This window comes from Mercenaria mercenaria, chromosome 1 (assembly GCF_021730395.1).
Source record: "Mercenaria mercenaria strain notata chromosome 1, MADL_Memer_1, whole genome shotgun sequence".
NCBI classification, from domain to species: Eukaryota; Metazoa; Mollusca; class Bivalvia; order Venerida; family Veneridae; genus Mercenaria; species Mercenaria mercenaria.
In genome coordinates this window covers 5086658-5108378 of record NC_069361.1, presented here as the reverse complement: position 1 = coordinate 5108378, position 21721 = coordinate 5086658, and the positions used below count along the sequence as shown (strand labels likewise).

The 21721-nt window shown below is 35.2% G+C and overlaps 1 protein-coding gene across 1 annotated transcript; it reads right to left on the bottom strand.

Annotated features, from left to right (window-relative positions):
- Positions 1-13255: 13255 nt before the first annotated feature.
- LOC128555624 (uncharacterized) lies at positions 13256-21136 on the bottom strand. The gene is made up of 3 exons (XM_053538453.1): positions 21013-21136; positions 16854-17018; positions 13256-16286 (listed from the first exon to the last, which is right to left on the bottom strand). The coding sequence occupies exons 1-3, from the start codon at positions 21020-21022 to the stop codon at positions 14896-14898; spliced, it is 1566 nt and encodes a 521-aa protein (XP_053394428.1). The 5' UTR covers positions 21023-21136; the 3' UTR covers positions 13256-14895.
- Between the last annotated feature and the right edge of the window lie 585 nt (positions 21137-21721).

Below are 21721 nucleotides of genomic sequence, written 5' to 3'. Positions count from 1 at the left end.
AAGAGTTGTGCTGAACAAGAATTAGTCAATAAGATGACCATAATAATATGCACATATGCACGTATCACTTGTTACTTTTACACTAGATTCCTGAAAACTGTAAAGTAAAAAAAACAAAAAAACAAAAACAAAAACAAAAAAAAAAAAAAAAATGAAATGTAAGGGGAATCTTTTTATTTCTCTCAGTTAAATCAAGATGTAAAACTGAAAACGTGTAGTTGGATTTTTTCGAAATTGTGATATTTTTACAATGATCTGCATATTTGTTAGCGTCTAATAATTAGACATAAAATTGTGTTTATATTTACTTAAGAAATGATATATAATAGAACCGTGTTTTGGTGTAATTAAACATATCTGTTGCGGTGAACAACCAATTCGGAGCATTTTACTATATTGTAATACATTGGGATTACGATTTCTATTCATACTATACTAGAATTGACATTGTAGATTCCTTTAGGTGAACACCAAGATATTTAAAGGAGTGAGTTGGGCTTTACGGCGAACCGACACAAAATGGTCTAATACCGTCGGCGATATATGCCCATTTTGTATCGGTTCGCCGTAAAGCCCAACTCACTCCTTTAAATACCTTGGTGTTCACCTATTCAAAAAGGTAGTTGGTATCGTACACAAAAGTGAACAGCGCAACAGGCCTCCTTTTCGTTGCACAATCTGTTTACAGTGCATTATCAACTCGAGTTACCTATTTCTCAAAAAGTAAAATTATTTGACTCTGGTTTCCCCCCAACATTAAATTACGGGGCGAAGTATGGGGCTATCGTCAAGGACCGGATGTTGAAGCTATACACACGAAGTTCGGTCGTTAAAAGGTCTACTAATTTAGATGCTGCCTATGGTGAACTTAATTAATAGAATACCGATGAAAATACACAGAAAGTTGCTAGTGATAAAACATGCTTAAAACTGACGTAGACAACGGGCAATATTTCAATAAAATCTTATAAAACTTATCCTTGAAGAATGCGGCTTGTCTTATTTATGGACTAATCGATTCAACATCCTAATAAGCTATAATGAGATAAGCAGAGAATTTTAGATATATACTTCCAAGGGTGGTACTCATCTATTTAAAACTCAAGACGCCTAGATACTTACTCTGTATTTAAGCACTCGTTCGAATATGAAAAATATCTTGATTTTATTAAGGAAAATAAATTTAGAATAGCGTATACAAAGTTTAGAACCTCGTCACATGACTTAGCTGTGGAAACGGGAAGATAGATCTACCTTAATTTACCGAGAAAAGATCGCATATGTATTAACTGCAATATGAACATGATAGAAAATGAATATCACTTTCTATTGATATGTGGAAAGTATTCTGATTTGAGAAGCGTTACTATCTTACATGGCCAGTTATTCAAAAATTCACAAATGTAATGTCAGCCAAATCTGAAAATATTGTTAAAAACTTGTTTAAAACTCCGAACAATTAACATTTTGATGGCATTCATAATATTTTGCTCTTCTGCAAATCCATGTCTGTGCTTATGTCTTTTGCTCTAAACATTTTGTATGTTTTATGCAATAAATGTATTGTATTGTATCGTATCGTATCGCATCGTATCGCATCGCCTCGCATCGTATCGTATCGTATCGTATTGTTGTTTGTTCTGGAACACTTAGATTCGGTAAGTCACACTTGACTGAGCAACTGACCTCGAAAGCTGTTGTCATTACAAGCTGGCCAATCAAACTCCGTGACCTTAATAATAACCTCTGACGTTAAAATTATTCTTTCCTATTTGAGGCAACTTTCTGGCTGAACGTGCTCTGCGGATAACATATTACTAAACTTGAGGATGGAAAAGTGGAGTTGTTGAAACAGGCCAAACATATCATTTGTCACAAAGGTTTAAATATATCGTTTCCTTCGAATGCATGTTTAATGTGTGAAAACAAACCCCATTGCGGCCCCTCGTGTGCAATAAATGCACGAATCGAATGCCCGGGTGTGACATTCACGAGATGTAGGACAGATACTACTAAGTTACAGCCATGAATTACTTGATCAATGGCAACTAAGTTTGTTGTGTGCGAGGTCGTAGACTGTTAGCGCATCAAATCACTAGTACATTAGGATCCCACCATATATCTAGCACAAAAATGACTTACCAGCTTTGAAGGGGTGAACATTTTACATTTTAAGAAGTAAGGCAAAACATAACTCATTAAAATCAAACACTTCCGTGAAATATCCATTTTACATGTTAGAATAAAAGCAAGTTCCGGAAAATATCCACTATTCACTTTTAATGTCCGCTACCGTCATAGTCTGCTGTCATCTCTATAAACTTCTCAAAACGTACTGGTGAGTTAAACTTTTTCAATAAAACATGGACATTTTGGGACTGAGTTTAAATCGGGTCAATGTATACAGCCAGTGTTTCTTAATTACTCCCTCGTTTTTCAATTCCTACACACCTGAATTATGAACCGTGGTAAATAAGATGATAAATCACTCGAAGACCTTGATCATTTTTTTAAATATACGACATATCACACAAGTAGGCCTATTTATTTCTTCGTAGGAGACAGCGTTATCATGACGTTTGGCCGCTTTAGAGGTAGTGAAATTACCCTTTTCGATTTTTCATTTTTCATTGTTTTGAATGATAAAAAAAATGGGTATTCCGGTATTTTTGCCCCCCTGAAAGGAAGATTTTTATTTTTGTCTTGGGCCCCGGGAGTTCTTTTTTTTAACTTTTTTCATTTTTAAACATGTAGGTCATAATATTTTGAAAATTTGGGTGTAGGGGGGGGGGGGTTGGGGGGGTTTGGGGGGCGGCCGTGTTTTTTAAACTTTTTTCCCAAAAAAATTTTAAATTTGTTTGTGGTTAAAACAAAATTTACGAAAAAGGCGTAAGGGGGGGGGGGGGGGGGGGGGGGGAGGGGGGCCAACCCCCCCCCCCCCCAAAAGCTGGATGGATGGGGGGGGGGCAATATTTTTGGGCCCTCCAATTTTTTGGAAAAAGAGATTAATTGCAGTCTATTAAAACATTTATTTGTATCTTTTAAATTTGTTTTAAACCCTGATTTTATTTATTTGGCCTTTCCTTTCATTCAGACGACTTCTCTCTTTCCTAAGAGTGATTGAAAACCAACACCCGAGGATTGTTTGTTCTTTAAAAAAAGAATATAATATTGGCGCTCATACGTTCCGGGTTTTTAGGTCTGAAAAAAACGAGTCGCTTTTAAACCCTTTTACGTTGAAAAACTTTATTATTTACGTTTTTTCATTGTCCATTCGGGGAAAAAATGTACTTCCCACAACATTTTAAAAAATTTAGACAAAAAGCGCTATTTTTTTGCCCCAGGGCTTAACAGAAATTAAAAAAAAGGGGCACACTTATAAAACAATACATTTTTTTCCTTTAATTACAAGCTGCAGAAACTCGTGATTCTAAAACCGAGGCTTGAGGGGGCCTAGGCCCATTTTTCCCCCGGGACAGGCTTTGTCATGATGCCCCGGGGGTTTCTCTTGCCCCCCCCCCCCCCCCCCCCAAGTTAAAGCCCGCTCCTACCCTATGACAAAAAGGTCGACCCAAAAACAACAGTCTACAGAGGTTTTCTCCTAAAAATTCTGTACAAATCAAAAACAAGAGGGCGAAGAGGCCCCAAGCGCTCGCCTGAGAAAACACCATTACAGTGTAACATTTTTGACTTAGTGATTTCATGGAAACAAAATTCTGGCCAATTTTCATTAAGTTTGGCCCAAAAATTGGTTCTCTTATTAAAACAAGTATTTCTTAATTTGCCCTGTCCCGTTTTTGCCCCCAATATGACCCATATTAAAACTCGACTTAGATTTTATAAAGGGCAATCATTCTGCCCAAATTTTGAAGATCAATGAAAAATACAATCTCTATCGCTACACATTTTTTTTTGAGAAAAAAAAAACCTAGTTTTTGCCCTGATGCCCCATATTCAAACTCGATTAACTTTAAAAGGCAATCTTTCTGTCCATTTTCCAAAGACAATTGGAAAATCGGCTCATGCATCACAAGGGTTTTCCTTTGATTTGACAAAGTAACCAAATTTTTGACCTAGATGATCATTCAAATTCGACCTAGATTTCATCAAGGCAATCATTCTGACATAATTTTATGAAGATCAATTGAAAAATACAGCTTCTATTGCATACACAAGGTTTTTCTTTGATTTGGTTTAAACATATTTTATTTCCCAATATGTACATTTCAAATGATTATTTACATACATAAATTCTGGATGGAGGGAAACGTAGGGCTTATTGAAGTCCTTCATATCTTTCTTTGATTAAACCTAGTGTCCTAGTTTTTGAACCCGAGGGAGCCTTATTCGAACTTGACCTAGATTCCATCAAGCGTTATTCTGACCAATTTCATGAAGATAAATTGAAAATATGCCTCTATCACTTACACAAGTTTTTCTTTTGATTGACTAGTGACCTAGTTTTTGACCCAGATGACCCATTTTAAACCGACTAGATTTCATCAAGGCAAAATTCTGACCAAATTTCATGAAACCCAATTTGGGAACAAGAGGGCCAGAAGGGCCTGTATCGCTCACCTGACCTGTTGACCTAAAGATCATCAAGATAAAATTTGGGACCAAGTTTCATTAAGATATGGTCATAAATTGGGGCCTCTAGAGTGTTACTAGTTTTTCCTTTTAAATTTTGACTGTTGGACCTATTTTTGACCCCACACGACCCAGATTCATTACCAAAAGTTCATCAAGATTAACATTCGGCCAATGTTTATTAAGATACAGTCATAAATTGGCTTCATTAAACAGTTCCGTTTGTTGGCTGAGTGACCAGTTTTGACCCGAATTGTTTGACTTAGTCTCCGGGATTTTCCCACTCTGACCAAGTTCATTAAGATAAGTCATAATGTGGCTTATAGAGTTTTAACTGCTTTCCCTTTGATTTGACCTGGTGACATAGTTTTTGAACCTAATTGACCTAGATTTGAACTTGACCTAAAAATCATCAAGATTCACATTCTGACCAAGTTTCATGAAGATACGGTCATAATTGTGACTTATAGAGTGTTAACAAGCTTTATCTTTGATTTGACCTGGTGACCTAGTTTCTGACTCCACATGACCCAGATTTGAATATGAACTAATTAACATTATGACCAAGTTTCATAGAGATGTTATCATAAATGTGGCGTCTAGAGTGTTATCAAGCTTTACATTTGATTTGACCTGTTGACCTAGATTTTGACCCCACCTGACCTAGATTTAAAGTCGCCCTAAGATCATAAAGGATTACATTCGACCAATTTCTTTAAGATAATGGTAAAAGTGGCCTTTTGAGTGTTAACAAGTTTTCCCTTTTGATTTGACCTGGGACCTAGTTTTGACCCCAGATGACCCAATATCAAAACTCGTCCAAGATTTTATTGAGGAGTAACTTCTGACCAAGTTTTCATTAAGTTTGAGCCAAAATTTGTGACCTCAGAGTGTTAACTGTCAAATTGATGACGACGACAGACAGACGACGGACACAGAGCGATCACAAAAGCTCACTTTGAGCACTTTGTGCTCAGGTGAGCTAAATATTTAGCCTCTATCGTATACACAAGGATTTTCTTTGATTTGACCTAGTGACCTAGTTTTTTGACCTCAGATGATCCAGTTTCAAACTTGGCCTAGATTTTATCAAGGTAATCATTCTGCCCAAAATTTCATAAAGACAGTTGAAAAATACGCCTCTTTTGAACACAAGGTTTTCTTTGATTGGACCTACTGACCTAGTTTTGACCCCAGGTGACCCATTTTCGAACTTGGCCTAGATTTCATCAAGGTAATCATTCTGACCAAAATTCATGAAGATCAATTGAAAATCACAAATTGCTCAGGTGAGCTAAAACTTGAACAAGATCAAGAGGTACTTATATGGTGTTGTTCGAGCAATCTTGCCTATCATCAAGATTGTTCAGGATCTTTCGCCCATATACAACTGTGTAAGTGCCTCATGCATGTATCATATTTATTTTTTTTTTTTTTTTTTTTTTTGTTGAATTTATGTCACACCGACACATGATAGGTCATATGGCGACTTTCCAGCTTCAATGGTGGAGGAAGCCCAGGTAACCCTCATTATTTCTCATGAGCGGGAACCTGGGTGAACCAACCCCTTCCAAAAGCCGCTGGATGGCTTCCTCTCAAAAGATTCATGCCCCGAGTGAGCTCAAACCCACATCGATGAAGGGCAAGTGATTTGAAGTCAGCGACCTTATCCATCGGCCCGGAGGCCCCGCCGAGATGTTATGTTACTGAAGTTTTTGTGGCTGTGCTAAATGAACTGCATCTTCTATGTGACAGATGATCAAGGAATTTAGCACCGTAGAGGTTAAGAACATGGCACTGGCACTGTTTACAAAGTCATATTGTGAAATAAGACAATTTGTACTAACACAAGGGACCTAACTTTGATGTGTCATCTGTGCAAGTCTGACTGAAAATTGCCCTTGAAATGTGACAGCTTATATTTAATCAGTTATAAAAGAAAGCAACTAGGAGTTGAAATGTGTTTGGGACCAGACTGTGTAAATACAATGAGTACATGCTGAAAACAGCTTTATCAAAGGTGACAAAATATTGGACTGTATAAAGTATAACATAAAAACAAGGTCAATCTGATGTATACACTATACAACTATAGGCACAATTACTTGTCTCATGTCACCAAACATACATTATGCTTTACTTTTTTGTTTTGCATTGTATCCTCTTTACTTTTATAACATATTTTAGAAATATTTAAACTGGTTGTGTGTCACGATTCTGGGTAAAACATTTTTTAAGATGTATGCAACACAAACGTTGGAGCACTTCACATGATATTTAACAATCCTTTAATGTTCTATGACTCTAGGTCAAATACTTTTTGAGATACATGGGACTTTTGGCTAAGTCAAGGACCGTAACTCTGGTCCAAATTTTATTGTGTCAAAATCACAGTTGTACAACTTTATACGACTATAAGGCATCATGATTCTATTATCAAATCTATTTTTAGATGCATGTGACAATAATTTTCAGGCCTATTACCCATATTTTTGACTAGGTCACAGGCCTAACTCAGGTCTTGCTGAATGAAACCTTACACAAAACCACAGGTGCACAACCTACATATTTAGTAACAGCCATTCCATGTTCAAATGCTTCTTGAGATGCATATGACACAACTTTTTTTCTGTCCTTTATGAGTCTTTTTTTATTGTTGACAAATCTAAGTGCAACCCCCCCCCCCCCTTTAAAACATCAAGACTTGGTCAAATTGCCACACAAGTATGGAGTTTTATAGACATGAACTAACTAGACAAAAGTTCTCATTCTATAATAGGACTGCAATGTATCCACACCAAAATTAATGATACAGTATTTTACTCTTTTGTATTAAACAAACAACAAAACTGGCACTGAAATAAATTATTATAATTAATTGCACCTTACAAAGCCTTTGATCCAGGGAAGTCTTTAAAGGCAAAACTAAATACGCAACAAAAAATCATACAAACAAAAATGGCAATATAGCTAACATTGTTAGTCCTGATATACACAGAAATCATATGCACATATTTACAATAAAATCTGGAATTTTAACTGTATAACAAGAGCTGTCCATAAACAGCCAAGCTCGAATTTCGAAATATTGTCCAGAAGCAGGAAATATTACCAAAAGGTTAAATATCAAAAGAGTTTTAAGTTCAAAAGGGAAATAACTTGACCAAAAGGGCATATCATTATGGGACTTGCTGCTTTAACAAATTTTTAAAACCCTTGAAGGCACATGTGAAGTTTCAATTCAATATCTGCATTAGTTTTGGAGTAGTTTTTGGAGATAGAAACTTGCCCATGTAAACTTTAACCAAAATTTTCAAAGCCCAAAAGCGGGATTATTTTGCCCAAAAACATGCCAGAGTAATGGACTTGGTCAAGTGAGGTTAGTAATTGATCTAAAAAAGAAAAAATAAGTTTTAAAATCTTATCCTTTTAGAAATAGCTGTATGTACTTGCACGCAAACTTTAACCAGAATTTGCAAGTCCAAAAGGGGGAATAATTTGGCCAAAAATAAAGGTCAGAGTTATGGGACTTGCTGTATCAACTGTTTTATTACCCGAAGACACATGTGAGTTTCAAATCAATATCGCATTAGTTTTGGAATAATAACTTGCTTGTAAAACTTAACCAAATTTTCTAAGTCTAAATGGGGGCATAATTTTGCCAAAAACAGGGCAGATTTATGGGACTTAAACCCAGTGGGTTGAAATTTGGGATCAGAAAGAAAAAATAAGTTTCAAATCTATATGCCTTTTAGAAAATAGCTGTATTACTTGCACGCAAAACTTTAACCGAATTTTCTAAGTCTTAAAGGGGCATAATTGGCCAAAATGAAGGTCAGAGTTATGGGAACTTGCTGCTATCAACTAGTTTTATAACCTGAAGACAAAAGTGAAGTTTCAATCAGTTCTAAAAATTAGTTTTAGGATAGGTCACTTGCATGTAAACTTTAACAAAAAATTTTCTAAGTCTAAAAGGGGGCATAATTTTGCTCAAAAAACATGTCAGATAATGGGTCTTGACCCAGTGGGTTGGTTATGATCTAGAAAAGAAAAAATAATTTTCAAATCTATTATGCCTTTTAGAATAGCTGTAGTAATTGCACGCAAAACTTAACCAGAATTTTCTAAGTCCAAAAGGGGCATAATTCGGCAAAATGAAAGTCAGAGTTATGGGACTTGCTGCTATCAACTTGTTTTATACCCGGGAAACACATGTGAATTTTCAAAACAATTCTGCATTATTTTTGGGAGATAGAAAACGCATGTAGAACTTTAACCAAAATTTTTTCTAAGTCCAAAGGGGGCAAATTTCCCTCAAAAAAACATGTCAGAGTTATGGGCTTGACCCAGAGAGGTTGGTAATTGACCTAGAAAAAGAAAAAATAAGTTTCAAAGCTATATGCCTTTAATTGATGGCTGTATGTACTTGCATGCAAAAACTTAACCAAGGTGTGACGCCAACGCCGACGCCGATGCCAGGGTGAGTAGAATAGCTAGACTATTCTTTGAATAATCGAGCTAAAAATGAATGACCCATCAGATGGATTAATTAAACAAGCAGGCCAAACTGGAATTACTATAAAATCCTTTGTGTCAAATTTAGACTAAGGCTCTGAAATATTACAATGGTTTTTTTCAGTCTGTGATAGTTTTGTTCATGTATCTCAAGATTCAACTAAAGTCCTGCTTATTTATTATGTCGGCATTTTTAACATGCATGTAAAAAATCAAAATGTTTTGAGGATATCTTCATTCTCTAGCAGGATGTACATATAACCATCTACAACATCTATAAAACATACTACTGTTTGATGAATAACTAAATACACTTATATATTTTAGGCAAAAATGAATTATAAAAATAACAAAGAAGAAAAAAAAGTTGTAACAATTCCATACATGATAATATATAACATTTTAAAGAATTACATATACCTATCAGATACAGGAATACTCCTGCAACCAATTTCCTCTTGACAAATCTGGACTTTTAACCCTTACCCTGCTAAATGTCTATAATGAACTTGTCCATCTTTCAATTTGGACAGTGCCATCAACTGTTATAATGGGTGCTTACCAAAAAGATACTGACTGAATGGCAAACAGTGCAGACCATGATCAGCCAGACTGCCTGCACAGATGTGCAGGCTGATCTTGGTCTGCACTAGTCACAAAGGTAAAATCACTTGCCACCAGCAGGCTAAGGGTAAAACGTTATTGTCTATTTTTAGCACCTAACTAAATGGGGTCAAGCATAACTATTTGCACAAACTTGAGAGAGGTCTGTCTATATATAAGGATGGTACAGACCAAATTTGGCGAAGATACATAAAGTTGTCCATGAGAAATTGTTAAAAAGGTTTTCTCTATTTTTATCATTGTCAACCCTAATAAGTGTTAAGTGGAACAATTTGATAAAACTGGAAGAACAGTTACTGTATCCAGGGATGCTACAGAAAAATTTGAGAAGAAATTGTTTCAAGGTTTTTTTCTCTATTTTAGCCCTGGCAGCCCCAAATAGGGTAAAACAGACCAACCTGAACAAACATGAGACAGATCCATAAAAGGATGGGTCATAAGAAATTATCTTTCTTCTTTTTTTACATAGCTGAATGGGGCCAATCAGAACCATTTGGACTAACTTGAAGGAGATCCATAAAATGATACATATGGTCAAGTTTAGTGAAAATTAATCAACTCGTTCGTGAGAAAAACACATAAAATTTTAATGCTAATGAAGGGCAAAAACAACTGCAATAGCCCACACAAAACCTTTGTTCCAAATGACCTAAAAATCAAAATGAAATATTCAAAAGTTGCCTGCCTAAATGAATAACATGAAAATCAAATAAAGATTTCTTTTTATGCAAGGCTTTACTTAAGTGATGCAGCATAACATGAATGCTTTCCTTGGATTCTGAAAAATAAATATATATATATATAACACAGCAAAAACAGTTATTTTAGAGCCAGATTGAGTAATTTAGGCCAATTAAAGTAGTAAGGTTAGGTAGTCCTTAACAAATGACAAAGAAGCATGCAGACAATGTCTGAAATGGTGTATATGTATTAATACCATAAACCAAATAAATTAAAAACATTTAAACAATTGATGAAAATTTGTCTAATTAAGGCAGTGTAACAATCATTTAAAAATACAAAGCTGAACCTCATATATAGGGAAGCTCAACCCTCCAAATAAATACACTTACAAAAAAGCACCTAATGGCAACTTCCAGTTCCATAATAATTAACATAAGCCAAAAACAGGAGATGTCAGACAAGACAGTGTGATCAACTGTTTTGATGACTGATACTGAAATAACATAATTATAATACCCTCATACTTACTAATGCCCCTTGTGAAGTTACACTTTCCAAAATGAGTTCCTTATCAGGGCTCTTAAAAATCAAACTTCCAATGTAAGAATATTAACAATTATAGCACTACCATAGCACTGGTACAGTAAATTTCACCATAACAAACAACAAATTTTTGGTTGTAAGTAAAATTTTCCTCTTCTTTATTCTATTTCAATTAAAATGGTTACAGTGAACATGCCAATACCGAATTATAACAAGTAAAACTAAGATATACTGAAAGCGCGTAAAATATCAACCTGAAATTTGAAGAAAAAGGCGGCATAATTCACAAAATGTTTGAGACAGAGTTATGGACCTTGTGTCATATGATATCTGTGATGATATATGTTGACTCTTTAGTTTAAATCAAATCCTTTAAGTAATAGCAGAGATAGAGTGAAAATCAATCAAAATTTTAATCTGAAATTGTAAATAGGAGCATAATTCATGAAATAACTGTGCCAGTGTTATGGCCTTTGTGTCATATGATGTCGGTGATGACAAGGAACAACTGATTTAAGTTGAAACAAATCCAGAATATCAATCAAGTATAACCAGAGAGAAAGTGAAAGTGCATCAAAACTTCAAGCTGTGGATGCAGACACTGGGGCTAGTAGATAGTTCTCCATATACTTGGTAAAGTTGAGCTTTAAACTAAGAAATTTTAATGTTCAACAGTGTATAAAACATTAATGAAAATGACAGAATAAATTTCCTCCACATGTAACGTTACTTGATACAACTTGTAACATGAAAACAATGAAAGAAAAACAGTGAATTCAAAAAGATTCAAATAATGCATGAAATACACATACTGAAATCTTGCCAATGACTTTTTCATCAAATATTTCAATTAATTTGCAGGATAAATTCATAATTAATATGAAATGTGACAAGTTGAATTTCAATTGTATTTTGTAATTGAATCATCTATTGTCAATACTAGTATTATATAAATTCTACGCAAATCTCTGTGCGTGTCTGTAAGTGAAGAAAGCAAATGACATGTAATAATTAGCAAAGCAATATTAACTTGTATATAAAACACTAACACTGAAAGCTATAGCACCAAAACTGCAGTTAACAATGAAAAATAAAAGTACATACAAGCAACAAATATTAAAAGCACTGAAAAACTCTGTGCATGTTTATAACAAGCAGTAACTCATGTTCACCTGAAATATATCTTTCAAAATAACAAAATTAAATACTTATTTTTCAATACTTGTTTAATTTCAATTCAAACAGAAATATTTTGCATACTCAATGATTAGTTCTCAGAGATGCAAATGATGCTGACTAGCCCACTTTCCCAGAGGTATTTACATGTTTATTTAATGATTTGACAGGTTGTTGGTTTGCGACCTGAGACCTGACAAGGTAATATTGTATCATATGAATGTGATCTTTTATAATGTGAGGGTAGTGTTCTATCAAGTGTGCATAGTAAATTCTTTTATAATGCAAGTGATCTTTAAACAGAAAAAGGGGATATTCTAATCTGTTAAAGGGACCTTTTTTACAAAGGCGATGTTCTAACATGTGCAGTGAACTTTACTAGGCAAGGGTAATTGTGCAAGGTAATTTTCTATCATATGAGGCAGCTGAGGGTGTGAATTGTAAGTTATATGCATCTTTCTCATAATTCTGAGCCTTCTCATTGATCAGAGTCTTGGGAAATATGCACTTGCAGCTATTTCCTGTTTCTAAATTTTATGCATGTAATGGCAAACTACATGCATACTCGGTTCAACTAGAAAGCATCTGCCTGTTTCAGCTGGTGGGGTGAGAATTTTTCATTACGTGGATTTTTTTTTAAGTTTAAATGTTTGAGTATCAAATTAGAGCAAAACCTCTTCTGAAACTAAAATCTATTAATGACAAGAGCTGAAATACCAGATGGGACCTGGAATAATGAGAAAAGGGTATATAAAGGTGACATGTTTTATGATCTAATTTTTTTTCTGATGTAGGTTTTACAACACACAGACACAGTACACGTACCAGTACAGGTTATATGGCACCAAACAGGACAAAAAATGTTGGACCAACACCTCATATACATCGAAATAAAGTATGAGTTGTGGAATCAAAACTTTTATAACTGCTGGAATCACAGAGATACAGCAAAACCAACTGTTCAGACCCTTTTAGTTAACTTTTATGATGATGCAGAAGAGTAAGACAATGGTTCCAATTCTTTTTGTATCACAGAACCACAATAATCTAAGCTGGCCATGCAGGCAGAAAATAAATCTGATCAAATTTTATAAAGATCATGCTGAAAATACGGCATCTTGAGTATAAACATGTTTTCATATGATCTGACCAAGTGGCCTTGTTTTTTTTTTACCTTAGATAATCCAGTTTCAAACTTTACCTAGATTTTACAGAGACAAACACTGTGACAAAGTTTTATGATAGACCAAGTAAAGATGTGGTATTTTGACTCTTCACAAGGTTTTTTTCTATGATTTGATATATTAACCCAGTTTTGAAAACCCAGATGACCCTGAGGCTTTACTTAGGAGAACATTCTAGGTTTCAGTAAGAATAGGCAAACATTTCAAACTTTAGATGGTGTGTTACACAATTAAATTGTTGACTACAGACAATGCAGAGTGTAAATCAACAAAACAAACATATCAATAACAAAACAATTGCATACTGAAAGCAGTTCAATGAAAGCACTGAATAACATAATATTGCTGACAACTACAGCTGTGTACTAGAGAGTTTCACATATAAAATGCTTTTCAACACTTTCAGAAAGTACATCTTCTTTAAATACATGGGTCAGTCATAACAGATATTTTAAAGCTGCATGAAATTATTTATTCTATTCAGTTTGTTTCTTCAGTTTGGGTTTAGCACCATTGTTCAACAGTATTTCAGGTAATGGCAGGCAGTTAACCTAACCAGTCTTCCTCCACTCTATCCCAGTACTTACTTGTTCTCTCAAGAAACTGCCATCTTCTCCACATGAATCAGAGGTTGAGGATACATTATTTCAGACAAAATGTCTATTTTCAAATTGTCATTGAGAACATGCTCCTAGCCCACGGTTCATTCTCGCAACCGTGATCTGTAGACCTGCCCTAGCCCACAGATCATACTCGCAACCGTGATCTGTAGACCTGCACTTTACTTACCAACAGGCAGGCTTAACTTCTATTCAGGTGACTTGTATATGTACATAATCTTTAAAATTTAGTGCTACATCTCATTTCTACAAAAACAAACTGAGCATAAAAACACATATATTTAATACCAACTAACCAAGTACTTAAAAAGCTAGCCTGTTTAATCTGAAGGGAACTGTGGCTTTCATTAGTAAATTGATAGGCTGTTGAAATAAAGCAAGCTAGATACTGACAGTCAGTGCTATAGCAATGTTTTGTTCTTAGGCAACCCTTACATCAAACAATTTTATTTATTGTGTATAAATTCAGAACTTGAATCATTTTAGCAACAAAGCTGATCCTGGTCTTAACTTTGACCTTATTTTCAAACAATTCTCCCTTTAAAACAGCACCATTTATCCACAAGTTCTGCACCGGACCTTCAGAAATATGACATGTATGGATATGTCAAAAATGTCTTCATAACAAAATTCAATATATTTTGATTGGACTGTAGTAAACAAACATACAAGTACATAATGTATTTTAAGGTAAGAAATATGTGTTTCATTTTTGAACTTATCTAATGTCACAATACTAATAAAATAACAAATTACTTAAATATGAAAAATGTGTCCGCCATAAATAAAAACTGAAAAAAATATGCATTATCTTGCAAACACTAAAAGCCATAAAGCTGTTAACTTCCAATCTAGTGGAGGGAGCAAGAATTTCTCCCTCTCTCTAAGTGGAAATTGACATTCAAACCTGATGATCAATATCTTTATGAAGATTGCACATAGCCGTTTCTCACCCAATTTTAGGAAATATTGTCAAATCTGCGTACGCGAACCTTCTGCTTATAGTGGTAGAATCGAAGGTACTCCTTTAAGCTTGATGGCAAGGGCAGCTCATTAATACCATCGTATGTTAAACGACTACATATAGTAGCTCGTGTAATATGTTGAAGAGAGAATGGAAAATTGCGATGCAGAGGGAGAGTGAGCATGGGCTCAAAGAACATGCAACTGCTTGGATCTTTGTAGTGTTCAATCAAGCCACACACTGAGCCTGCAGCAAACACACCAGGGTCACGAGAGTCAAAGCTGAACTTGTGATTCCACTGCTCAATCCTGGCATGAAGAGATCTACCATATCTACGGAAACTGACTGAGAACAAAAACTCATCTTGTGCACTGTCACGCAACAGGAATGTTCCTTCTGGTTTGTTTTCGATCAATTTTTCAGCCTGGTAGCGATCCATGACACCCCAGTAGAAGCTTGAATTGATGATCTTTTCAAGGTCAGGAACAAGATGATGTTTGTAGTCCACTTGAGTATGAATGCCACCTGGTGGACGTGGGATGTTTGGCAACCAAGGGTTGGTATTGAGACTAAGTGTAGAGCATGTTAGGCTCCTTGTCTCTACGGTAGGTCGGAAAGTGGAGTTGACTAGAGTTTCTGCTTCCGCTGAGAAAAGTCCCATAGCACCATATGAAGGGTATTGGGCAGCAGCTCCTTGCCCTCTCCCAACACTCACGTTCTCATCTTGTTCTGATTTATGTACCCAAATATTGTCTGTATTATCTTTAACTTCTATTCCATGTTCCATTTCAAATCGCCTTTGGGCAATTAATTGTTCATCGATGTCGTTTATAGGATACAATGCATTAAGATTGATCAATGGAACCAGAGGTGCATTCATTCTGTTGATACGGCGACTAGCTCTTCCATTAACATCCCCTTGTGATCCCCCTCTTAATTCAGTATTTGAGGAAGCCAGCTGTAAATGAGCCATAGCTGATACAGGTAGCCCTATATCATTATGTAATGAATTACCACCACCTTCTGCTCCCGAAATAGAATGTCTGTATGATGTACATACACAATCTCCACTGGCTTTTAATGGCACATTCAATTCAGATTCCGAAACACAGTGAGACTGCTTTGCCACATGAAGTTTCCCACGTAACTTTACTGACCAGAATTTTTTACGAGTACTAGGCTTATCATGCATGGCAGTTGCTTTTTTCCTCTTGCTGTTTAGAATGCGTGATGACCTGTGTGATGATTTGTCAGATTTCAAACTGTTAGAATCGCCAGCAGCACCTGCAGCATCTAGGTCTTCAACAAGGTCATCCGAATCTGTCAAATCCTCATAATCATCGTCTAGAGACTTGTCATTGGAGGCTGCAGGCGTGTCTTTTATTTCTGAATAATAAAAATATAAAGAGAAATTGCAACATCATATATATCCGAGCTTACACATAGACACACAGGATAATAACTTAGTAGTATGTTATTTTGTTAGAACTGAAAAAAGATACTGAGACACTTTTTTAGGCATATTAATACATGTACCAATTCTATTTGCATACCCCTACATTAACCTCGTTAAAAACATTAATATCAAATATGAGCAAAATAGAGTGAGTACTAGGGTGATCAGAGGAATTTAAAACACTGGTATAATAAATAAAGATGAATTGATAATTTACAGTAAAATAAAACACATCAATACATTGCAACAGCATATTTATGAAAACTAGGAGTGGACACTGGTGAATTTCCACTTCCTGGCATTGAAGGGTCATTGACAAATACAAGTCTTAGTAAAATTTCAAGCTACCTGGTGTTGGCATATTATTGACCAAGTTCAAGTTAGGCTCTGTGAAATCCCAAACAAAACTTTGAGGGGGGGGGGGGGGGGGGGGGGAAGGGGGGAAGCAAGGGTGGGAATGGGGGTTACAACTACTAATGAGTAAAACACTTTCTCACCAGTTATGCTGTTCAAGGAGATCTGACTTCCACAACAGAAAAATGGTCGCACAGAGGACCTGTGCATTCTGTGGCGTGCTAAAAATTTTGGTCTTTCCTTCTCAAGTTTATTGTTTCTCTTGCTTCCGAGCAGCTTTGACATTGTAGTGGCAGTATCTATCCCTCCTGCAAATGAAGTCGTAAGGTTAGGTATTGTAGCATATCAAATATTTCATAACATCATTTTATACCAAATATATCATTTGATCATACATGTGATGTACTATGTTACTACATATTTTTCCTCACTCTGTATTGAGTTTCTTTTTTCTCTATCCCTTGTGAATCATGAGGTTTCATTATTTTTCCTGTAACAAATAAAGTTCTAAATGGGAGAGCCCTTACATCCCTTCTACTTTATTATAAATTCCGCTTTTTAAAGCCCTGTGACTTGAAGGCTCTCATCTGGGGCAGGCTGTTAAAAATGAGCGGGCTCATTATGTTCAACAGGGCCCAGTTGTTTCAAACTTCAACAGGCTGTTAAACTAACCGCCTGTTAAATTTTGACTCAGAATACTAGACTTGCTGGGAAAGATTAGTATGGTGTTTTAATTTCACTGTAAAGACATTTTTGTGTTAAAAATCCTTAACATGTACATTTCTTTTTCTAAAAATTTTAGAAAAAGAAATGTATATGTTAAGGATTTTTAATGTCAAAATATAACTGAAAGTTAATCAACTGTTAGTTTAATCACTTGTTAAAGTTTTGAACAACTGGGTCCAGAACTACAAACACTAGGTTAAACAGGCTTGGCACATCTCCCGATCGGGCTAACTTTGCTTGTTTGGGGTATTTTAACCCAATCTAGGTAAAAATCTAACAGAAGAAATAATAAAATAGTCAATCAAATAACCATCAGATGCATGTAAAAGTGACTGCTCTTGTGTCTCAATGTTTTGTTATTGGAAAAACAAGACAAAATAAACAAAGACATATTACACATTTTTCTTTCACATGCAATTTGCATTTTGGGTAGTAAAATTGCCAACTCAGAAAATACAGTCAAGAATGACCCCATGCTATCGCTTGCGCTCTAAAATCAACAAAAAAATCTTCCCTATTCAATCCAGCATCTCAATCACCACCAAAGTGAATAAAATTTATCCATGATGCATGTGTATTAGTACGAGATTATCAAAGATACAATTTAATTTATATTTTTTTACATCCTTAACGAAATATAAAAGTGACCATTTCAAAGATGATTTCAAGGTGAAGACAGAAATAAAATATGAACCACTCTTTTAACTGCTATTGCTAATATACAATGTAACTTCAATAGACAAAAACAATATGTATATTGCAGGATCAGTAGATTAACTTTATAAAGCCTGTCACTTATCAACAGTTTTACACATTCATCTTTATAAAAAATAACTTGCTATGTACATTAAAGCAAACAGAGTGTACACAAAAATGTGAATGAAAAAATGTTTTAATAATAATGAGTACCAGTCATTATTTAAAAAAAACAATGTTGGCCTATTTGCATCGCGGAAAATATCCATTCACTTCAAGATGGTGGTGACCAAGATGCTGGGTTGAACCAACAAATAATATTTCCTGATCTTTAAGTGAAAGTAGTAGCATGGGATCATTCTTAACTGCATTTAAAATCTGGAATTTTTCTATCCAAAATTATGTGTATGTCTTAAAATTGTCTTTGTTTATTTAAGAAATAATAAATATGTGCCTATATTTTATCAGTTAATAAAATATGGGCAGGAGTTTGGATGCGTAATAATTAAATCACGAGTGCGTAGCACGAGTGATTTAATATTCGCGTCCGAACGATATTTATTATTTCGATTCTAACCACGCAAATTCTTCGCATTTTACAGCACTACATTTTAGCGCGATATCATGTCATTCGGTTGGCCATATGCTATTATAAAAACCTCCCCACGAATGGAAAGCGTTACATCAAACGGAATTTTCCGATATTCAATAAATTTTAATTAAATTATTAAGTAGTTATTGCCGTGAAAATGTTATTTTTAATAACATCTAAGGTCGGATATAGAAATCAGAGATAAATACTTAATGCAGAGTTTATATATGCAGTTTCTAAAAATAGTACACGTCACGTACATGATGGCACTGAAACATACACGCTAGACATTGCGGCGGCATATAAACACGTAAACACTTGAGTCTGGAAGATTGGAACATGAATTATGATTTATTTACTGTCAAAGTAGAATCTAGTTGACATTTGTGGTGCCTAGCTACAACGCAGGAATTGTACACTACACACACGACCAGACATAGATGCACTGGTGTTGAAGTTGAAACTTACCGGGCTGAAACATTTTCTTATGGTAAAAATATCAACAAATAAATTCATCAGTTAGAAATTGTTTGTTTCAGAAAATTTGATGTACTTTTATTACTACTAGCACTGAAAAATCGAATATTTAGTCGGTATTATACTGTATATAATGGAAGCAGAGTAGAATCTCACAGTCATGTTACAATCGTAGGGCGGAATGGAAGAGCTATATTTTATCGTAGATTCATGTATAGGCGAATTCGCTATATGTTTATATAGCAGCTGCTGCGGATCGTGTTAGAATTCATCTTAAATTGCTTTAACAATTAGTAATTAGAAAACATCAAGAAACAGAATAGTTTTAAGTTGCTTTTACATGCATATGCTCACTAATTGAGTATTTTATGGTTTAAATTTGTTAGCCTTTTAACTCAGTCTGCATTTAAAAGCCCAAACAAGCTAAATTAGCATGACTGGGAGATGTGCCCAGCCTATTAAAGTTAAACAAGTTAAAACACTTGCAACCAAACAAGTTAAAACACTTTGGTTGCCAGTCTGTACAGGGGGATACCATTCCAGGAACATACTGTTCTTGGAAAACAGGAGTTAAAATAGTAATCCTATGACGCGGTGGAATCAAGTGGTACATTTTCTGTTTTTGGTCATCACACCAACACAATAATTATCATAGGTCAAATGGCCACTTTCTAGCTCTGATGGTGGAGGAAGCCCCATGTACATTATTTCATATGCAGTGGCTCGGGGTCCGGTAACCTGACCTCCTGACCCGGCGTCTAGAGGTCTGGTAGTCAATAAGAATACTGAGAAGGGTATTTACAAAGAGAAGACTATATTTTATCTTTGAAAACAGATGATTTCAAAAATTGCCCTTGAATTTTTCTCGTTGTTTTATATACTCAAGTTTCCTGTCACTTACAATGTATTTAAACTTTTAAATACATTGTAAGTGACAGGAAACTTAAGTATTTATAATTCTTTAGTCTCCAGAAAACTACGATTCCAAATTTGATAAATAAATAGCAATTTCTATGCCGTAATCAAAAGCTTTTATAAAATTCTTGTTTTTCTAAGGAGTGATAAATTAAATAAAAATAATACCTAGTGTTTAAGACATCATGGAATGTGCTCATGAACTGTTGAATTGGTTTTACTGCTAGAGTAAATAAAAAGTAACGGTGACTACGGAAATCACTATTAAAATTTCATATTCAATATGCCTCGAACCCGAGCGAGAATTAGTAAATAAAATATTTTTTAAGAAACATGATAATGGCAACTTTATGACAACTAATCATAACTTTCAAAATTAAGCAATTACTCTATTCTTGTAATACAGCAGATAATATAATTTTATATTTTCATTACCAGACCTCTAGAGTCTGGGTCTAGACCAGCCACCCTCATTCCATAAGTCAACTGGATGACTTCCTCGCATGAAGAATTCAAATTTCAATGCCCTGAGTGGGGCTCGAACACACATTTGTAAGGGGCAAGTGATTCGAAGTCAGCAAACTTAACCATTTTGCCGTGGAGGCCCCCCAAACAGGTGCCTTCTGCAGTCAGCTCTAGCAGCAAAGATCCATATCAAGTAGAGTTTCTGATTTGACAACTTACTAGGCAAGAACATTTTAAGTGGTCATGTGTCAATCTCACAAAATTTCTAACCATGTTTGTTGACAACAACATTCATTCATCTACAAATTATATGACTCACAAAAAATTCCCACGATAAAATCAGGTAAAATGTAGTTTCATTTCTGACACCTGTGTTGCCTTAACATTTCTATATTCAGTTTCCCAATAAAGCAGGAAGAAATATGATTTACCAGAAGCCATAGCACGATACTGAAGTCACTCGTCGGCCTACTGGAAGAAAAATTATTTACAAATAAACCTTTGGCATTTTCATTCATGAATCCACCGGAAATGATATGCAAATGAGGTCATGCGACCTTGACTTATGTTGGAAATTGCTATCTATACGTACGTTGGTAATTGCAGTTGTGACTCCAGCTAGCTTTAATGTGAACGGATTAGCCAAGTGGTTAGCACACTGGCTTTCCAATCCAGAGGTCCGGGATTCGATCCCCGACAGATGCCTTAGGAATTTTCAGAAATGCTATTCAGTATTTCGCACCCAGATAGAGGTGTACTGGTTAGAAACCCAGGCAATCCTTGCGTGTATCGGTGCTATACACTGGGCACGTTAAAGAACCTTTGAAGGTTTGAAGGGTCTATTCAAAAAGAGCTAGGGTCTGGTACCCGGATTCGCTTTTATCTGAATATCTGTCTCTTCAACTAGTCTGCACCTGACAGACACTTGTATATATACACATAGTGTGCACTTGTAAATAATAGCACTTATAGTGAGCACGTACAGTTCATATAAAAAATTGGGAATATGTAGTAACTCCGCAAGAAAATGACAAAGATTATTCGGGAAAAAACGTTTTAGGACTTATATAAAACATAAGAAGTCAGGCAGCGGTGGAGTGTTTTCCTTTGAAAAGTAATGGAATCTTACCCCCAGATCCA

Bases quoted from the DNA above. Each gene is read 5' to 3' on its own strand.
- LOC128555624 (XM_053538453.1), bottom strand. The intron at 16,287-16,853 runs GTGAGAAAGTGT...TTTATTATTCAG, and splicing joins CTCCTTGAACAGCATAACTG to AAATAAAAGACACGCCTGCA.